The following is a 15,859-nucleotide window of genomic DNA, read 5'->3' as shown; positions in this document are numbered from 1 at the left end:
AATTAACAGGAAGTGGACGGTCTTTCCCCATATCTGCTCTGGGCGAAGCTTTCTTGTCCATCCTCTTTTATCTTCCGGTTAGAAACACGTCACACATTAAAAACCTGCAAACAGATATTCATAAAACACACAGTGACGCAGTTTTTTAAATATCATTAAAATAAGCCTAGCAGTTACGAATAATTTAAAGTTTATTCCGCTTTTCTTTTAAAGCCAACTTTTACAGTTATTTTTCGTTTCTATGGGGAACTTTGATAACGTAACACCCAGTGTGAGTGTTTACAATCACTGACTGAAGACTTTCTACGTCAAATCATGTTAAATGGAGCTCCAGGAGAAAATACCTGTGCCGGTCTTCGCAGCAGTAGACAGGGAGGTGTTTCTGAGGAACATTTATCCACAGGTGAGACGGATGTGCTTCACTGCACGAGGGCAGGGCCGCAGGAAAAAGAGACAGCAGCAGTTCACATGAGCACCATCACACTCGCTCGTACATATTTAATTCCCCACTACAGCTTGCTCTATAAAAAGAATCCAGCCACTTCTTATTGCCACAGAAAATACACTATAAAAGTAAAAAATACCCAAGTTTTAACATCAAAATTTTCTTAAATACTGAAAGTGCTCCTTATGGAGAATCACATGAATTATGTATTGGATCATTATTATCGATTCATTTACGTGTAGTTTGCTTTAATGCCGCAGCTAGAGATAATTTGAATGATTTATATCCTAATCTAGGTAAACGGACGTTTATTCTGAAGGGATGTGAGGGCTGAGAAAGTATATTTCACTTCCTCTCCCTCCTAAAATCAAAGAGCTGATCTTCAGCATTCAAGCTAACAAATTGTTTAGGCTGAGGTTTAATTTGGTTGTGAAAAAGTGTGAAGCTTTTCCAGACACAATGCAAGACAACTGAAAAACTTTCACAGTAATAACAATCAACTTGGACTTTGTTACTAATACTTCACTGCTATCAGGGAAGTTTTTATGCACGCAGTGTTGTGCAGTGTCTCAGCCATCCCTGATTTCTTTGTATTTTGCCCAGAACATGGCAAATAGGGGCAGCAATTTATTCAAATACACACATGTGTATGTGTATTCAAATGTGTATAAAACACATTTTATAAGGCAAAAACGGAGTTTGTATAATTCTAACAAACTTTAAATTCAACATTTTTCTGACCACCTTTATTCCGAAATACAGCCTGAACTCTCTTTGGCAGCTTTCTTTAAGTAGTCTTCAGAAATAGTTCTCCAGGTTTCTTGAAGGACATCCAAAGCTCTTCTTTGGATGAAGTTTCAGTCTAGTCCAAAAGCACCACTGAACGACACAGGAAATCATTCCTGCCTGTGACCATCTCCCTGTACAACTCATCCACCTAACACACTGTATACTGCAACTGCCGCTGAAACTGCTTCTTCTTTTGTCCTCCACTTGTCCATTTTTTTAAGGACACACTGCACACCATGCTGACATATGCCGGTTTTTATCAATTAGCTCTTTAAAGGATCATCATGTTGGTACAGAGAAAAAGTTTTTATTGCTATTGGACTGTGTTATCTTCAATTGTCCAGTGGGGGTCAAGTAAATTGCTTAACTTTTGGATCGTAGGCACGTTAATTTGAAATCAGTAATAAAGACTGGAGTGAAGTGTTTCTTCGGGTTTGTTATCCCTGCAGCGTCAACCGGCTGTTCTCAGAGGCGTGTCTCTGGGTCCCTGTCTGGAGAAGTGGACAGTTGACTATCTTGGAGAAAAAGGAGGAGACAAGGAGGTAAAGATTCATGTGTCCACGGTGCCCCAGATGGATTTCCTTCACAAGAACTTTGCCTACAAGTAAGCTGACGTGCACACACACAAGTTTGTATTGCTTTTTAAGAATAGAGCATTTTATTAAACCAGCTCTGAGTGTCACACAGCTCTTTAAAGCTACAAAGAGCCAATACGTCCTCACAGTGATAGATGTAAACACACAGACAGCAATAAATCTCCACACTTGTCATGTGCTCCACGTTGACAGGACTCTGCCATTTAATGAATTTGTGAGAAGAGCATCAGAGAAGAAACACTCTGACTTCTTCCTGTGTGAGGTGAGGATCAGAGAGCACGTAATAAAATACACAAATGTATTCTTTTAATGAGAAACTGCTGGGTTTGGTTTCAGGATGAGAGCTACTACCTTCGTTCGCTTGGGGAGGACGTCCGAAAGGTACAAAGAAGACTTTCAATCTCACAAAGAATGGAGCCTGATGACTTTTTTGGGGTGTACATTGCAAGTCGTAACTACAGGAGCTTTCTCTTCTCTCCTGCAGGAACCGGCTGAGCTCAGCAAACAGTTCCCGGGCTTGGCGGAGGACTTTCACACACCTGACTTCTTTGAACCTGAGCAGTTCTTCTCCAGCGTGTTCCGCATCAGCTCCTGTGGTCTGCAGCTGTGGACGCACTACGATGTGAGTTTCAGAGTTAGCTGTTGCAGGACTGTCGGTGTATTTTTCTAAACATGCACGGTCCCTTCTTCTTGGTTTTTTGCACTTTGGTTTCTTTAGGTGATGGACAACCTGCTGGCTCAGGTGACCGGAACAAAGAGAGTGGTCCTCTACAGCCCCCAGGATGCTTTGCACCTCTACCTGTCAGGTTAGTGGCTGTAAAAAAACAGGACTTCCTGTTAGGTTTAATGCTGAAAAAGTATCACATGTACTGTGTCCACTCTTAGTAAAGGGACAGTTGGCACCAAAATCACATGAAGAGGTTTTGCAGATGATTCTGCCATGAGTTGCCTGTTTTGGGAGATATCTGCAGGATCTTCTCGAACACATTAGAAGAACAAGTACCTACTGGTTTAGCATTCAGGTTGCTAAATGTTGGTTTTTGAAGACGCAGGTTAAAGTTATCCACCAACAGGCATGAGCTTGGTTAGCAGCGTGTTTCTCATTGTTTCCCATTAGGCGATAAGTCAGAGGTTTTGGACATTGACGCCCCCGATCTGAAGCGGTTTCCTAAGTTTGTGAGAGCAAAGAGATACGAGTGCGTGCTGGAGCCCGGAGATCTGCTTTTCATCCCCGGTAGGTGGAGTGCTTCATTCCTCCTACAGCCAAACATGAAACACGACTGAACCCAGCGTCCCTGTTTTCCACAGCTCTGTGGTTTCACAACACGCTCGCTCTGCAGTTTGGAGTGGGCGTTAATATCTTCTGGCGCCATCTACCTGCAGACAGCTACGACAAGAAGGATCCGTACGGTAACAAAGACCCCGTGGCTGCAATGCGAGCGCTTCAGGCCCTGGAGAGGGCGCTTCACACTCTGGATGAACTGCCAGCAGAGTATCGGGACTTCTACGGGCGGCGCATGATTCAGCGCATTCAGAAGAGGACGTACTGCGACGGGAAAATAGACGCGGAGCAGAACTCTACATTACCCAGCAGTCCATTTACTAAACCTGGATGAGTTCTGAGACATGTGAAGTATCCAGTAAAGCAGCACTGCTTTGCTCAGCGGGGAGGTCGACTGTTGATAGTTTGACTGTGTGTTGTGTACAAAAAATTGAAAGTGGAGCTGAAAAATGAGACAGTCCACAGAGGAAACATGGATGCAGCTCACCTGTTTATTCCTTTAATAAAGCTTAAAGACTGAATGGAAAGGGGTGTGGCCACTTCTGAATGGCAATTGACAGCTTGACCATGTTTGTGGTGATACATGAAGAGAGATAAAATACTGTGCAAAAGTCTTGAGCAGACTCTTATATTTTGCTTCTAAGCAGTCAGACTTTCTTGTAAATTTTTAAAGTGGGTGTGAACAATGGTCCTCCAGCTCTCTAAAGGTCTGTCTAAGAGTTTTGCTTGGCTGCTCTTTCACTCATTTTCAGTCCAGTCCTACTGCCTGACCATTTCCATTATTACCCTTTGGCTGTAAAAGGCTGATGAGGTATTGTTGTCAACCTGCCGGGCAGACGAGCAGACACCCAAGTTTGCGAATGCGATAATGTGAGAACCAAATGACGTACGAACTTCAAAGTGACACCATAGGTGCAGCTACTAAAAATCTCAGACAAGTCCGAATCTAAGTGACCTTAACCTCAAGGTTTTTCTGAAAATCATAACTTTAGAAAAAAGGTGATGTATTAATCTCCTATGAGGCTGAGGGGTAGAACTAGTGTTGGCCAGTATTTTTTGACTTATTTGTTATTTAGGACAATTAATGCTAGGCACCTAGCTAAAGAAATTAACTGGTAATGTGCCAACGGCAAGTTGTATTTTATCTTTAGGTATTCTTTTACTCGCAGCCTGTCAGAAAAGATGCCAAAGACAACAGGTTAACAGAAAAATTTGAAGAAACTTGACAAAAGAAGTGGCAGGCCTAAAGACCTATATGTAGCAGATGAACAGTATCTGAAAAGCATGTTTTTAAGAAACAGAAACAATTCCAGCAAACACCTGACACAGGACGTGAGAAATGCATCAGCTGAAAGTCTAGTTTCCACTGAAGCCTGGTCAGAAATGCTCTCAGTGGACAGGTCGATGTAAGAAGCCATTCTGAAGGAATATAAAACACTCTGTTATGGTGTGAAGCTGAATTTCAGTCAGTGGTGTTGGAGATGTCAAAACTGATGGACTTAACAAGGAAAAGTACAGTCAGATTTTGATGCGACGTTCAGTACCATCTGGCAAGCCTGTGATCGACAACAGCTTCATTTTTCAGCATGACGATGATCGCAAACATGCTACCAGTGCATTAAAAGCACATCTAAATAGAAAAACAGCAAATGGTTCAGTTTAAATTTTTTATTGCACGAAGGTTACAGTCCTTTGCTTCCTTACAAACAGTTTAAAGCTCTGTAAACAGTGAAGCAGCATCTCCCCAGTGTGCTCTGTATCTCCTGCTAACACCGCTTTGTGAGTCCCTGTCGTCACATTTCGTCAGTAAGTCTCAGCCTTTACGTGAGTGCACAAGAGCCAACCAGTGACCGACTACGTGAAGCAGGAAAAAGCTCCGAGATACGACTGTTTCCCAGAAGGAGACGGATACACGCTGTGGGCAAAAACTTTCAGTAAACTGCTGGCTACGTGAAAAACTCCAAAAATGTTCTGAATGATCAGATCATGTTTGAGGTGCTACAAAAACCATCTTGCATAGTTGACAAACACCCAGACTTTAACCCAATTTTAAAACTAGTTTGGCTTTGGATGCAAAAAGAAAAAAAAAAAAACAACACGAAGCTGAAGGTAACAGTCTGAGCCGTCGCTAACGGCGCCGTGCACCGTCCTGAATGTCTCTTCCCTCAGTTTGACTTAGAAGAAACGTCTCGGTGAAGAGCAGCAGAGAGTTGGGGGAGGAAGCGCAACATTTTGTGGGCCCGGTTCTGGTTCAACCACAGTCACAATGAAAGTACACGAACGGGCGCACCCCTCAGTTCCTTCATGTACTTTCTGGGTGTGTGCACGATGCTACGAAAAACACTCATCGGAAAGAAAACAAAGAAATGGCACATGGCTTGTTGGTGTTCTCTATTCTGTGGATAACTGTGATTTTTTTGTGTTTTATTAAAGTTGCTATTAGGCAGCTGAAAGAGAAACCCAGAAAACTGGATGATTCCCTTTTTAAGCCAGTTTTTGGTTAAAATCACGATGAAGCTGCTGCTTGCAGTTGGTGCTATGGAGTCTGCGCCATGCCGCGGCTGGACTTCATCTTCTCCAGTCTTTTAGAAAGGTGGCTGTTGTTGGACTCGAGCTCCTCAATCTTGTCCAGTGCCGATCGCAGCTGTTGGATTGAACAGGAGGAAAGAGAACAGATTATCTTTGAATTAGAGCCTCTTAGATTATCCAGCTTGTAATTCTGGGGTGAGAAAACGATACTCTACCTCTCTCTGGAGTTTCCGTTTCTCGGCCTTCAGGTCGTCCTCAATTTTTTCAGCGTTCTCGGCAGCAGACTTGTAGCGCGTCACCTGACCCTCGAGTCTGGTCACCTGCACAACAAAGAAAATCCATGATTTAAAGCTCAGCATTTAAGTCTTTAAAGGTGCTAAAAGCAAGCATTTTATTTTGAAAATTTAAAAACTTTGACACTCCATACTTGAAAAGCCAATTAAAATATGTTTGAGAGATTAAGTCTGAAATGTTTTCAACTTTTACTTTCAAGATCCAGCTAGTGCTAAGCAGAAGCCCCAGCTCATTTCATCTTGTGTTTGTCAGACTGGTTAGTTCATTGTTTTACTGGTTCAGCTCCCTCTCCAGTGAGTTTTAAACTGCAGATGGTGAGCTTCAGCTCCCCATCAGGAACCCCAAATACAGGTGGAGAATTTGTTAATCCAATGCTACATGTAGATGGAGAGCAGAATAAGGAGTTGGGGTCTGACCAGAGAACCAAAGAATCACAAAGAGCCATCTGACACTGGGGGCCTTTAAACACAGACCTTCCCTGCATGCAGGGAGAGAGAAATGAGCTAGCTGATTAGCAGTGGCTGAAATTTCAAAATAAAACACACACAGTATATTTAATAATTTTTATCTGCTTACATTTTGTTCTAATGCCGTCGCTTCCTGCTCTGCCTTCACGAGTTTGAACTTCAACTCGCTGATCTGCCTGTTGGAGTCCCCTAGAAGGAATTTAAAAAGAGATTAATTTTTTTTTTTAAATCACAGACACGAACTTAAAAACTAGCAGGCTGTTTCTGATTTATTTGACTTACTCTGTAATTCCATTATGTTTGGATCGTTTCCATTTTCAATAATTTCAGCGTCTGGGCTGGTGTCTGTGCCGTTCTTCTGAGTTTTCTGTTCCAACTGGGCTTTTAGTTTCTTTACCTGTACAAAACAAACGAATTTAAAACAAGACACCGGAGGCGCTGGTGCAACTGGAGAAGTAAGATTCATACAGATGTGCCAGACAGACTTATAGAAATATAAACCTGTTCACCTGCTCTATCATTTTCTCACGCTCATCCACCAGTTTCCTCAGGCGAATCTCTGAAATTAAAGCACATGTTTTAGGTAAAAAAAATAAATAAATAAAAAAAATAAAAAATAAAAAAAAGAATCGCAGCATATTTGCAACTGTTTAATAATTACAACGACTTTGTTCCATCTTAAAAAGGAAAATAAGATCACATACCAGGGGTGGGAGGACCCGGAGAGATGATAGGGAGGGGGCTGGGGTTGATGCATGCAACAGAGCAGGCATCCAATGAGGGCGTGATGGAGTGGTGTGTGAGGGATGGGAGGGGGGTGTTAGCATGCACAAACTGTGGAGAGGAGGGGTCAGTGCAACAGCACACAGCTTCCTGGACTATAGTCACACTGCATGACAACACACAATGAGCTAGAAAAATGATATTTAGGTGTAAATGTGAAGAATGAACATATCTAATTAAAAATAATCTCATTAAAAAACATTTATTTAGAGCAACATTTCAAACAGGTAACAGCAGGGTGTTTATTAGCATTTCAAAGTTGTTTTCCATTTAGTGCAAAAAAAAAAAAAAAAAAAAAAAGAAACGGACACTAACATACATGTTCTGTGCAGAGTTTGTGAAAGCAAAAATGGCTTTAAACTCATTTAAACACTGACATGGACAGAACATATTCGAGCTTGTTAGCTTAAGTCTTAATAACAATTACCCATTAATATTTATTTTTGTTGTGGACTCATGACATAAGTAGATGACGGAAATTGCACCGAGATGCAATGATGCTGTAGCAGAACCGTTGGAGAGCAATATAATCAGAGATGTGTGACATGGTACAAGCAGCAAAATAAATGTGCATCAATATCTGAAGAAATGTTACCTGTTATATCAAGTGCATCATGGCCCATGTGTATAAACCTACAGTTACCTTACAGTTTAGAATTTCATCTTTCCACAAATTGTTTTGTTTGCACAAATGAGCTCAATGAAAAGAGATTAAGAAAATATACAAACTTACATCAATATTTATTTGGAAAGAATCAAAGTGCTTTGAGGTTTAAACCGCTTTCTAAACATCAGTAAAATAATAGTAAAGGCATTTTAAGCACATCTGTAGACTACGACATCTTACATTCCTCTTTGCCCTTTCCTTTGCCTTTCTTTCCACCCTTCTTTGACTCCTTCCCTGACTGTGCTGCCCCTTTATTGCTGCCCACTTGGTCTGCACTATTTGGTAAATTCGCATCTTCACCCTGCAATGCATTCTTGACCACATCTATCCCTGCCTCTACTGATGAAGACACAGTCTGGTTAATGTTCTCTGCAACAGCTCCCAGCGCTCCAGCGCTCGAGACTTCCTCTGAAGCTTTGCCTGGCTGGTCTTCTTCACTGGCTTCTTCTTTATGTGTGTTTTTCTCTTCTTCACACACATTTTCCACCTTTTCTGAGGTAGCTTCCTCATGAGCCACAGAGTTCTGGTCTTCTTGAGGCACCATATCTGGGTCTTTATCTGCCTGGTTGCCTCCATCATTGCCTTCAGCTGGCTTGTTTTCATTTGACTCGGCATTACTTTGGCACAGCCCATCGTTGGTTTCATCTGCTGTTAATTCAACTCCCTCATCAACTTCTTCCTGCTCTGGATTTTGGGAACGAGTCGATTCTTCAGCTGCTTCGATATCCATGTCATCAAAATCAAAAGACTGCCCTTCATCTTCCTCATCCTCTTCCCCTTCACTCTCCAACTGATTATTATTTTCAGATTGGTCTTTGTTGGATTCATGCGGTTGCTCAGTTGACAAGGATGACGCTTCCTCATGTTGATCGTTTTTATGTTGGGGATCTTCCACGACAGCCGATTCCAGATCAGCTGAAGAACCAGTCTCAGTAGCTTCTTTTGGAGCCTGTGGTGTATCTAACACGACAGCAGCACTGACCTTTAGTTCTTCGTCCTGCACTGCAGTCTCAGTGCTTAAGGCTTCAGGGCTTTCTGTTGATGATGCACCATCACAACTGTTGCTTTTTTCATCTGGATTAACTAAATCTTTGGGTTCTTCCAGATTTTTGTTTTCTGAATTATCACCATCCTGACGTGGAGATGTGACAATGGCAGGAGGACATTCTTGTTCAGTCTCTGCTCTTGGCTCCCCATCAGTGGACTCCTCAGGAACCTCGCTGGTAACGTCAGTGGGAGGGTCATCTGTACCCGAGTTTATAACTTCGGATGGCTCCATGTCAGATGAACCAATAGGGGAGTCATCAGCAGACGGTGGCAGGATGAATGTGTCGTCTTTACTCTCAGAAGCAGACTCTGAGTCATTGGCAGCAACGTCACAATTGGTTGCAACGTGTGATTCTCCTTCAGTGTTGCTGCTCGTTTCATGGCTGTTTTCAGTGTTGTTAGACGTGCTGTCAGATTTCCTGTCATCAGCAGCCTCTACTTTCTCTTCTGTTTGATCAGTATGGATGGCATCACCATCAGTTGAGATACCGACCCTTTCAGGATCATCTACACTGGACGTACACTCTTTGTCAAGGCCATCAGTGCCTTCTGCACTGTTGGAGTTGAGTTCGGCTGTACAGATGTTGGCCTCTGTGTCAGGATTTGCTGCTGTTTCCATTTCCGGTACTTTCTCTGTTTCAAAAGTTTGCTTGTGGTCTTGTTCATCTTTTTCAGAATCTGTTCTGGATTCTTCAAGAGTTTCAACACTTTTCAGTGCCTCTACTGATTCTACAGTCTCTGTTTCCAAAGTTTCTTCATCATTCTGTTCTTCTGTAACGTGATTTGCTATTGTTTCACTGGGAGTTTCACTGTCTTCAATACAGGTCACAGATTCCACTTCTTCTAATGTCTCTACTTCCAAAATTGGTTTCTCCTCTTGATCACCCTCTTTGGAATCTGTTTCTAATGATTCCTTGATGGCTTCCAAATGAGAAGAACTTTCAGTGGGTTCTTCTGTCTCTACTGCCCTGTCAGTCTCTATTTCCAAAGTTTGTTCCTCATTCTGTTCCTCTGTAACATCATCCACTATTACTTTGCTGAGCGTTTCTGTTTGACAAGGGTTTTCAGAAGGTGATACTTCTTCCATTTCTTCTATCTTGTTGGTTTCTAAAGTTTGTTTGGTGTCTTCATCATCAATTTTGGAGTCTGTTTCAGTTTCCACGAGAATTTCTGCATGAGACAAACTTTGAGTAGGTTCCTCTGCCTCTACTGTATCTGTGGCCTTTGTTTCTAAAGTTTGTCCCTGGTTCTGTTCATCCTTAACATGATCCACTGTTACTTCTTTTTGGGCTTCACAAATGGCCTGAGCAGGTACTACCATTTCTGCTTCTTCTACTGTGTTTGTTTCCAAAGTTTCTTCTTCATGACACTCATTTGAAACAGTTTGTTCTTTACATTTACTGGATTCGATCGGCTCCACTGCATTGACTTCCTCAGTTTCTTGCTTGTCCTGCTCTTCCTTGACTGGATCCATCTTTGATTCCTTAAAGGTTTGAGTGACAGAGCCATCAACAGTAAGTTCTGCAGCAGATCCATCATTACTTCCTGCTGGTTCTTTGTCTTTTTTCTTTTCATTCGCCGTTTCATTTTTCTGTTTGGTCTTGTCGTCTTGAGCCCCTCCTTTCTTTTTGCCTCTCTTCTTCTTTTTCTTCTTTTTCCCTGAAGCAGGAGTACCCTGAGGCTGAGATTTACTGGGCGCTTCCTCTGCCTCATCGTTCTCTGCCTCTTCTGCATTTTCAGGCTCAGGTTGAGCTTCAATGTTGGAAGCAGTTGGAACGGATTCATCGGTTAAATCTTCTTTTGGAGCAACATCTGCAACTTTTTGTTGAGGACATAATTCAGTACTTGTTAAACTACTTTTCTCAACAGCTTCCTGTTTGCTGTCTTGCACCTCACTGGTGTCAACACTAACACTTTTGGCATCTGTCTCGACTACATTTAGACTACTCGTCTCTTTTAAATTAACCTCCTCAGACATTTCTGTTTCTGGAACATCAGGACTTGTTACAATCTCTTTCAGCTCAAAGCTACTGGGTTCTGTACCAGGAGAGTCACTGATTTCTGCATTTAAGTCCTCACTGAGACCATTTTCTGCAATGTTGTTTTTCTCTGCAGGTAAGCATGTCTCTTGTTCTTCTTGAGGCTGTTCTTCACTGGATGTTTTCAGTGTGGAAACATCAGCAGCATTACAGAGAAGATCAGAGCTCATATGATTCTCTTTGGCTTTCTCGTGCATTTCTTGTTGCTGCTCTGGACCCACTTCTTCCTCTTCTCTGCTACTTCTCAACTCAGTCTCCTCTGTGTTGCCTGGGAGATCATGAAGAGCATACAGTGATGGAAGGCCAAAAAAGTGTAGGCTTAAGACAAGACTTTCAACACTTCATCAGGAAGCGCATCAGCAGAAGTCCAGGTAAGGCAGAACACCTGGCTGATTCAAAGGCCAGAAAGAGAAGCAGAGCGCCAAGATGACCAGGAAGCACAAGAAGAAGAAAAAAGAAGCAGAAGAAGAAAGGCAGGAGGAAAATCAAAATAAGGCTGCTGATCCCGAGTATGTAAGAGAAAAGAAGAAGGGAATACTCCAACTGAATTTTCGCTACACACACCAGATGTTGACTTTTAAGAAGAAGTCCATTCAACCCTCTCACTGTAGGATGCATCAGGATTTACACACCAACACCAGCCGCATTAGCAAAGTTAGTCGTGATTCAACACTTATGTGTTTCTGGTGAAAGTGACTGAGGTGCAAGAGTTACATGAAAGCCAAGCATTAGTAATGGAAGATGATATAGAAAAAGCAACTCTGTTAGTGGATGATATTTTAAAGGAAAAGCTTAGAGAGGTGATTCTCGTTATGTTTCTAGTTGCTTCTCAGTAATATGTCAGCCTGTCTCCCACTACAGTCTGACTTCGCTTTAGCCGATAATGTGCAAAACTTTGCAGAAGAAGAGAAACGTGTTTACAGACTGGTACTAATTTATCCCTTTATAACAACTGAATGAAGGCTGAATTTCTTAAATTAACTAACGTGAACTCGGATTAAGGCTTAAAGTTTGCATTATTAGGGGCGTGGCCACTCTCATCGACAGAGTGACACATACACGTGCGGCTGTAGCTGCTAGGGCTTACCTCAGCTAATTCAGGTCACTAAAAATAAAACTCATATGGCTTGCTGAGTCTTAAAATCCATCTAAGAAGTAAGCTCGTGCTCTAGTTTTTATAACTGAAATTCTAGTACTTCATCTAATATTCAACTTAGCACTAAACAGCAAGCCTCTGTGTGATGTTTTGTGCTAAGTTTCTAGTGTTAGCTGATGACTTAGCACTCCAGTATCCTGAAGAAGTATGCCTCTTTTTAGTGAAAGATTAAAAAAAAAACTTAACCTTAAAATAAAATTTCTCATATTTGCTCCAGTCAAACCAGTGCACATCTTTTATAGCGTCCACAGACGGAGCATGCACTCTGCCACAACTGTGTGGTACATGAATGTGTTTTAAATAGTTCATGGACAACGATGGAAATTTATGTTATAGAGAAAAAAATATAAATTTATGGTTAATGGTTTTAGCCTTTTTAAGGACTAACGCTTCTGGACAGTGAGTAACTGATGAAGGCTCGATTAGTGAATTAGTTTTTCCTTTTTACCAGAAAAATACAGAGGATCACCAAGCTTATCCTTAACAGATCAGTGCAAATCAGAGTCTAAGTGATATATAACGCATGAAGCTGGGAATTGAAGAGTTCACTCCAAAATCTGACAGATCTGACTCCAATAGTAGAAAAACATGTTCTATTTCATCGTTACTGTTTTGGAATGAGACTCTTGCATCAGTTGTACGCAGAGCCATGCAGTAAGAAGGAAGTTTTTAATTCCACAGTGGGTTTTACCGAGCATGCTGTTCCCCTCTGCTGGGGTCGTCTGAGACTCCTGAGCTGGTTGGGAAGCAGGGTCTACACTGGAGGACTCATCAGCTTCTGCCACGTCAACATCCCCATTGATGCTCAGATCAGGTCCCAACACTATTCCATGTTTCTGCACAGGTAGAATAAATTGTTAGCATCGGAAAGCACCAGAACAGCAATTCCCAAACAACTAAAGCTTACAGTGTTTTTTTTTTTCTCCACACACTGAGTACCTTCAGAATATCTTTCAGCTTCACAGCTTCTTCTCTGAGCTCATCGCGCTCAATTCGGATTGCATCTGTGTATTCTTTCTGTCGCTCTAAGGCCTGAGCAGAGCCACCCACCCAAAAGTGTTGCAGAGTGCAAAACAAAGTTAAAAGTGTGCAAGAAGTGAAAACAAGTAAAAACAGGCATTCAGGGTGATGCAAAGAAGATACTGATTTCATGTCAGTAAGCTGAATATGATTAAATGAAAAACTGCTGGCTCATAGGCCATACCCCAATTTTTTTATCCTTCCACTCCACAGTCTCCTGCAGATCAGTTATTTCTCTAACAAAACCCTCCTGTTTCAAACGCAGCTGACGGATCTCCTAAACAGCAGGGAAAGGAAAGCAAAGGTGTAAAAGAATGAAAGTAAAGCAGAGCAGGTATCAACTGTGCGGGAAAAGAAGGAAAAGCTGTGAAAAGCACCCCAACATGCAGCCTCTCTGTGTGACAGAGAGTATAGGTACAGGACAGACTTTTTTTTTTTTTTTTTTAAATATGGAAATCTGCAAAAACCCTTCACACTCATAGTGAGTGGGTGATGGGGGGTACTCACGTTTAGGAGCGCTTCACTTTGCTTTAGCGTCTCTTTCATTTCATTGAACTGGAACTGAAGCACGCTGTGGGCATACTTCTCTCGCTCGTATTCCTGTAGGGAGCAAGATTTAGTTTAACAGCCAAATAACTGACAGAGGGCACAAAAACATTACAGCACAGCTGCTTTTGGGAATTTCAACACCTTTATTGGATACCAATACTGATTTAATGAGCTGACAATACACATGTCTCATATGTCCTAATGCAACCTTATCAGCTCTGCTTTGGTGTAATAAAAAGCAATGAAGCTCAGTTATGATTTCCTTGTCTGACTGTACAGCATCACTTCTGTTTCAAACCTCTTTAAAACACTCGGTGCATAAGGGTTATATGAAGCTTGTTAGATGCTGGGTTGTCCAGGAGAAACCTTTGTACTGCTTCTTATTAGAAGTTAGGATGTCAGAGCCTTGTTTGATACTTTAGATAAAAGATGTCCCCCTGTGCAATGTTCCCTCTAAGCTGCGCGCGTGCGCAATTGCGCACTGCTGGCACGGTCTCTGCGCAGAAAAAAATCTGCGTTGTGCACAAAAAAAAAAAAAAAAAAATCTAACCTGAATTGAAATTAAAGTAAATTGTTAACAATTCTGTTTGGCAGTGTTAGTAAGCGACTGGCTGCTTCAGTATGGGATTAGAACGATGCCACCTTATCCCATAGCCTAGCCAATCACATGATTCACATTCGTATATACGCAGTTAATCAACGTTGTTGACAGGCTATGACAGCATCCTTATGTGCCGACACCGGTGTTTTAGCTAGCAAAGCAGCTGATGAGGAGTGAAGCCACGTTAATGACAACGTGTACAACCTTTGGAGATGTGAGGAGGACAGACGGAACAATTGACGGAAAAAGTGCGGACTTTATACCAGTTTTTAAATTGTGTTGATAGGCCACGTAAAACCAAAGTTATGATAAAAAATATGCAATGTTTGGTTTTCTTCCTGAATACTATTGTTGTTTATATTTACTGCGGGAAGAAACAGTAAAAACGGCATTTTATAAGGAAAACGCTCAAAATCACTCTCCGCTTGTGAGCAAAAACAAAACCAAAAAACCCCACTCTTTCCTATTGGTCGAAAAATGTACCATGTCGACCAATCAAAACCTGGCGTTTAGTTGTTTAGGGCGACTGCTGAATGTTACAGGTGTTACAGGAGTGATACATCTCCTGTTGTCAGGCCTGCAGGTATCAGGCTTTTGTTCTCCTTTATCTCATAGCGGACAGAAATTATTTTTTGGAGTGGCACAAATAATTTGTGTGGCATCAAATTTGATGCAGAACAGCTGATTGTTCTGTAAATATTTTGAAATGTTTGTTTAAAAAAAACGCCCTGGCAGCATTTTTAGGTACACAGCTGCAAAAAACTTTATTGTTTGCAAAACTCAGTTACTTTTTTGAAGAAGTAACTATATAATTAATTGCCCAACATTGGTCATTATATACTGTATTTTGCAGACAGAGAGTTACAGACTCTCTCCCAGACCACAGACTCATACTCATTATACAAGTCAGAGCTTTATTAAAAAAAAAAAAAAGTTGTGTTTTCAAAATTGGAGTTCAAGTTATTTTTACTTCCAATAGTGTTAACAAACTACACAGGTCATGAACAAGATTTGTTTTTTCATTTTCATTGTAAGTGGGCTAAAGCAGTTAATTAAAAGTAGTCTAACATAAAAATAACTGCTGTAATTTGATTATTTTAATAAGCCATGTAACTGGGATGAATTCGATGCTGGCGTGACCACAGTGCACACGTCTGCTGTTGCTCACAGTGGTCCAAGGGACTGCTCAGGGAGTTTGTGCGTTCGCTCAGACACATGAAAAATTAGAGGGAACATTGCCCCTGTGCCTGTACTTGGGATTTGCACTGATTCACTTTCCAGACGTGGAAGCTATGTAGATATTTTTTGGATATGCAGTCTACTTTTTTTGCAGTGATTCTCTGCGTGTCTATTTTTAGACATGTCTGCTTTGGGGAAACTAAAACATTCAAACTGCGGCAGGCTTTGGTTCTAGATTTTCAGCTGTTCCATGACATCCTTAATTTTGTGATGTTGTAGTTCTCTGCAGACTAAAGAGCTCTTCAGTAAAGATGGCTATGAAGTTGTGGGGCCAGCTGATACTCTAAACAGAATTTATTGGCTTTGACACATGAGCCAAGACACGCTAATGTACAGAATAAATAATTTTTTATGAT

At 41.5% G+C, this 15,859-nt stretch overlaps 3 protein-coding genes across 12 annotated transcripts in view; 1 reads left to right on the top strand and 2 right to left on the bottom strand.

Moving 5' to 3' along the window:
- Positions 1-82: 82 nt before the first annotated feature.
- On the top strand, positions 83-5,438 carry tyw5 (tRNA-yW synthesizing protein 5). The gene is made up of 8 exons (XM_085434505.1): positions 83-403; positions 1,684-1,838; positions 2,023-2,092; positions 2,167-2,211; positions 2,315-2,452; positions 2,549-2,636; positions 2,948-3,064; positions 3,139-5,438. Exons 1-8 carry the CDS (start codon positions 323-325, stop codon positions 3,444-3,446), a joined length of 1,002 nt encoding a protein of 333 aa, XP_085290631.1. The 5' UTR covers positions 83-322; the 3' UTR covers positions 3,447-5,438.
- Positions 4,766-7,377, bottom strand: LOC146691205 (leucine-rich repeat flightless-interacting protein 2-like). The gene is made up of 6 exons (XM_085434507.1): positions 7,107-7,377; positions 6,912-6,961; positions 6,685-6,799; positions 6,512-6,591; positions 5,857-5,961; positions 4,766-5,756 (listed from the first exon to the last, which is right to left on the bottom strand). The coding sequence occupies exons 1-6, from the start codon at positions 7,375-7,377 to the stop codon at positions 5,649-5,651; spliced, it is 729 nt and encodes a 242-aa protein (XP_085290633.1). The 3' UTR covers positions 4,766-5,648.
- Positions 7,372-15,859, bottom strand: part of LOC146691204 (uncharacterized) — a 46,234-nt gene continuing 37,746 nt past the window's right edge. For 8 of the 10 annotated variants that reach the window (XM_085434494.1, XM_085434497.1, XM_085434496.1 and 5 more), the window contains 5 exons: positions 13,622-13,714; positions 13,299-13,391; positions 13,034-13,126; positions 12,786-12,930; positions 7,372-11,206 (listed from right to left, as the gene is read on the bottom strand). In XM_085434494.1, the coding sequence (XP_085290620.1) occupies positions 8,019-11,206; positions 12,786-12,930; positions 13,034-13,126; positions 13,299-13,391; positions 13,622-13,714 (3,612 nt within the window). In that variant the 3' untranslated portion in view covers positions 7,372-8,018. The remainder of the gene's footprint in view (positions 11,207-12,785; positions 12,931-13,033; positions 13,127-13,298; positions 13,392-13,621; positions 13,715-15,859) is intronic. The other 2 variants (XM_085434500.1, XM_085434501.1) reach the window with 1 other exon arrangement.

Source organism: Copadichromis virginalis, linkage group LG16, assembly GCF_057382275.1.
Source record: "Copadichromis virginalis isolate Kocher_CV1m ecotype Utaka linkage group LG16, C_Virginalis_male_GT1.1, whole genome shotgun sequence".
Classification (NCBI taxonomy): Eukaryota; Metazoa; Chordata; class Actinopteri; order Cichliformes; family Cichlidae; genus Copadichromis; species Copadichromis virginalis.
The sequence above is the reverse complement of the archived record's forward strand: the minus strand, read 5'-3'. Positions and strand labels throughout refer to the sequence as shown.

What these genes read in the sequence shown, in the direction of transcription:
- tyw5 (XM_085434505.1), top strand. Translation starts at nt 323, where the DNA reads ATGGAGCTCCAGGAGAAAATACCTGTGCCGGTCTTCGCAGCAGTAGAC. An exon ending in CACAAGAACTTTGCCTACAA is followed by an intron (nt 1,839 to 2,022) that starts GTAAGCTGACGT and finishes CCACGTTGACAG; the next exon opens with GACTCTGCCATTTAATGAAT. An exon ending in CTGACTTCTTCCTGTGTGAG is followed by an intron (nt 2,093 to 2,166) that starts GTGAGGATCAGA and finishes GTTTGGTTTCAG; the next exon opens with GATGAGAGCTACTACCTTCG.
- LOC146691205 (XM_085434507.1), bottom strand. Translation starts at nt 7,377, where the DNA reads ATGAGATTATTTTTAATTAGATATGTTCATTCTTCACATTTACACCTA. An exon ending in CGACGGCATTAGAACAAAAT is followed by an intron (nt 5,962 to 6,511) that starts GTAAGCAGATAA and finishes TTTGTTGTGCAG; the next exon opens with GTGACCAGACTCGAGGGTCA. An exon ending in AACGGAAACTCCAGAGAGAG is followed by an intron (nt 5,757 to 5,856) that starts GTAGAGTATCGT and finishes TCAATCCAACAG; the next exon opens with CTGCGATCGGCACTGGACAA.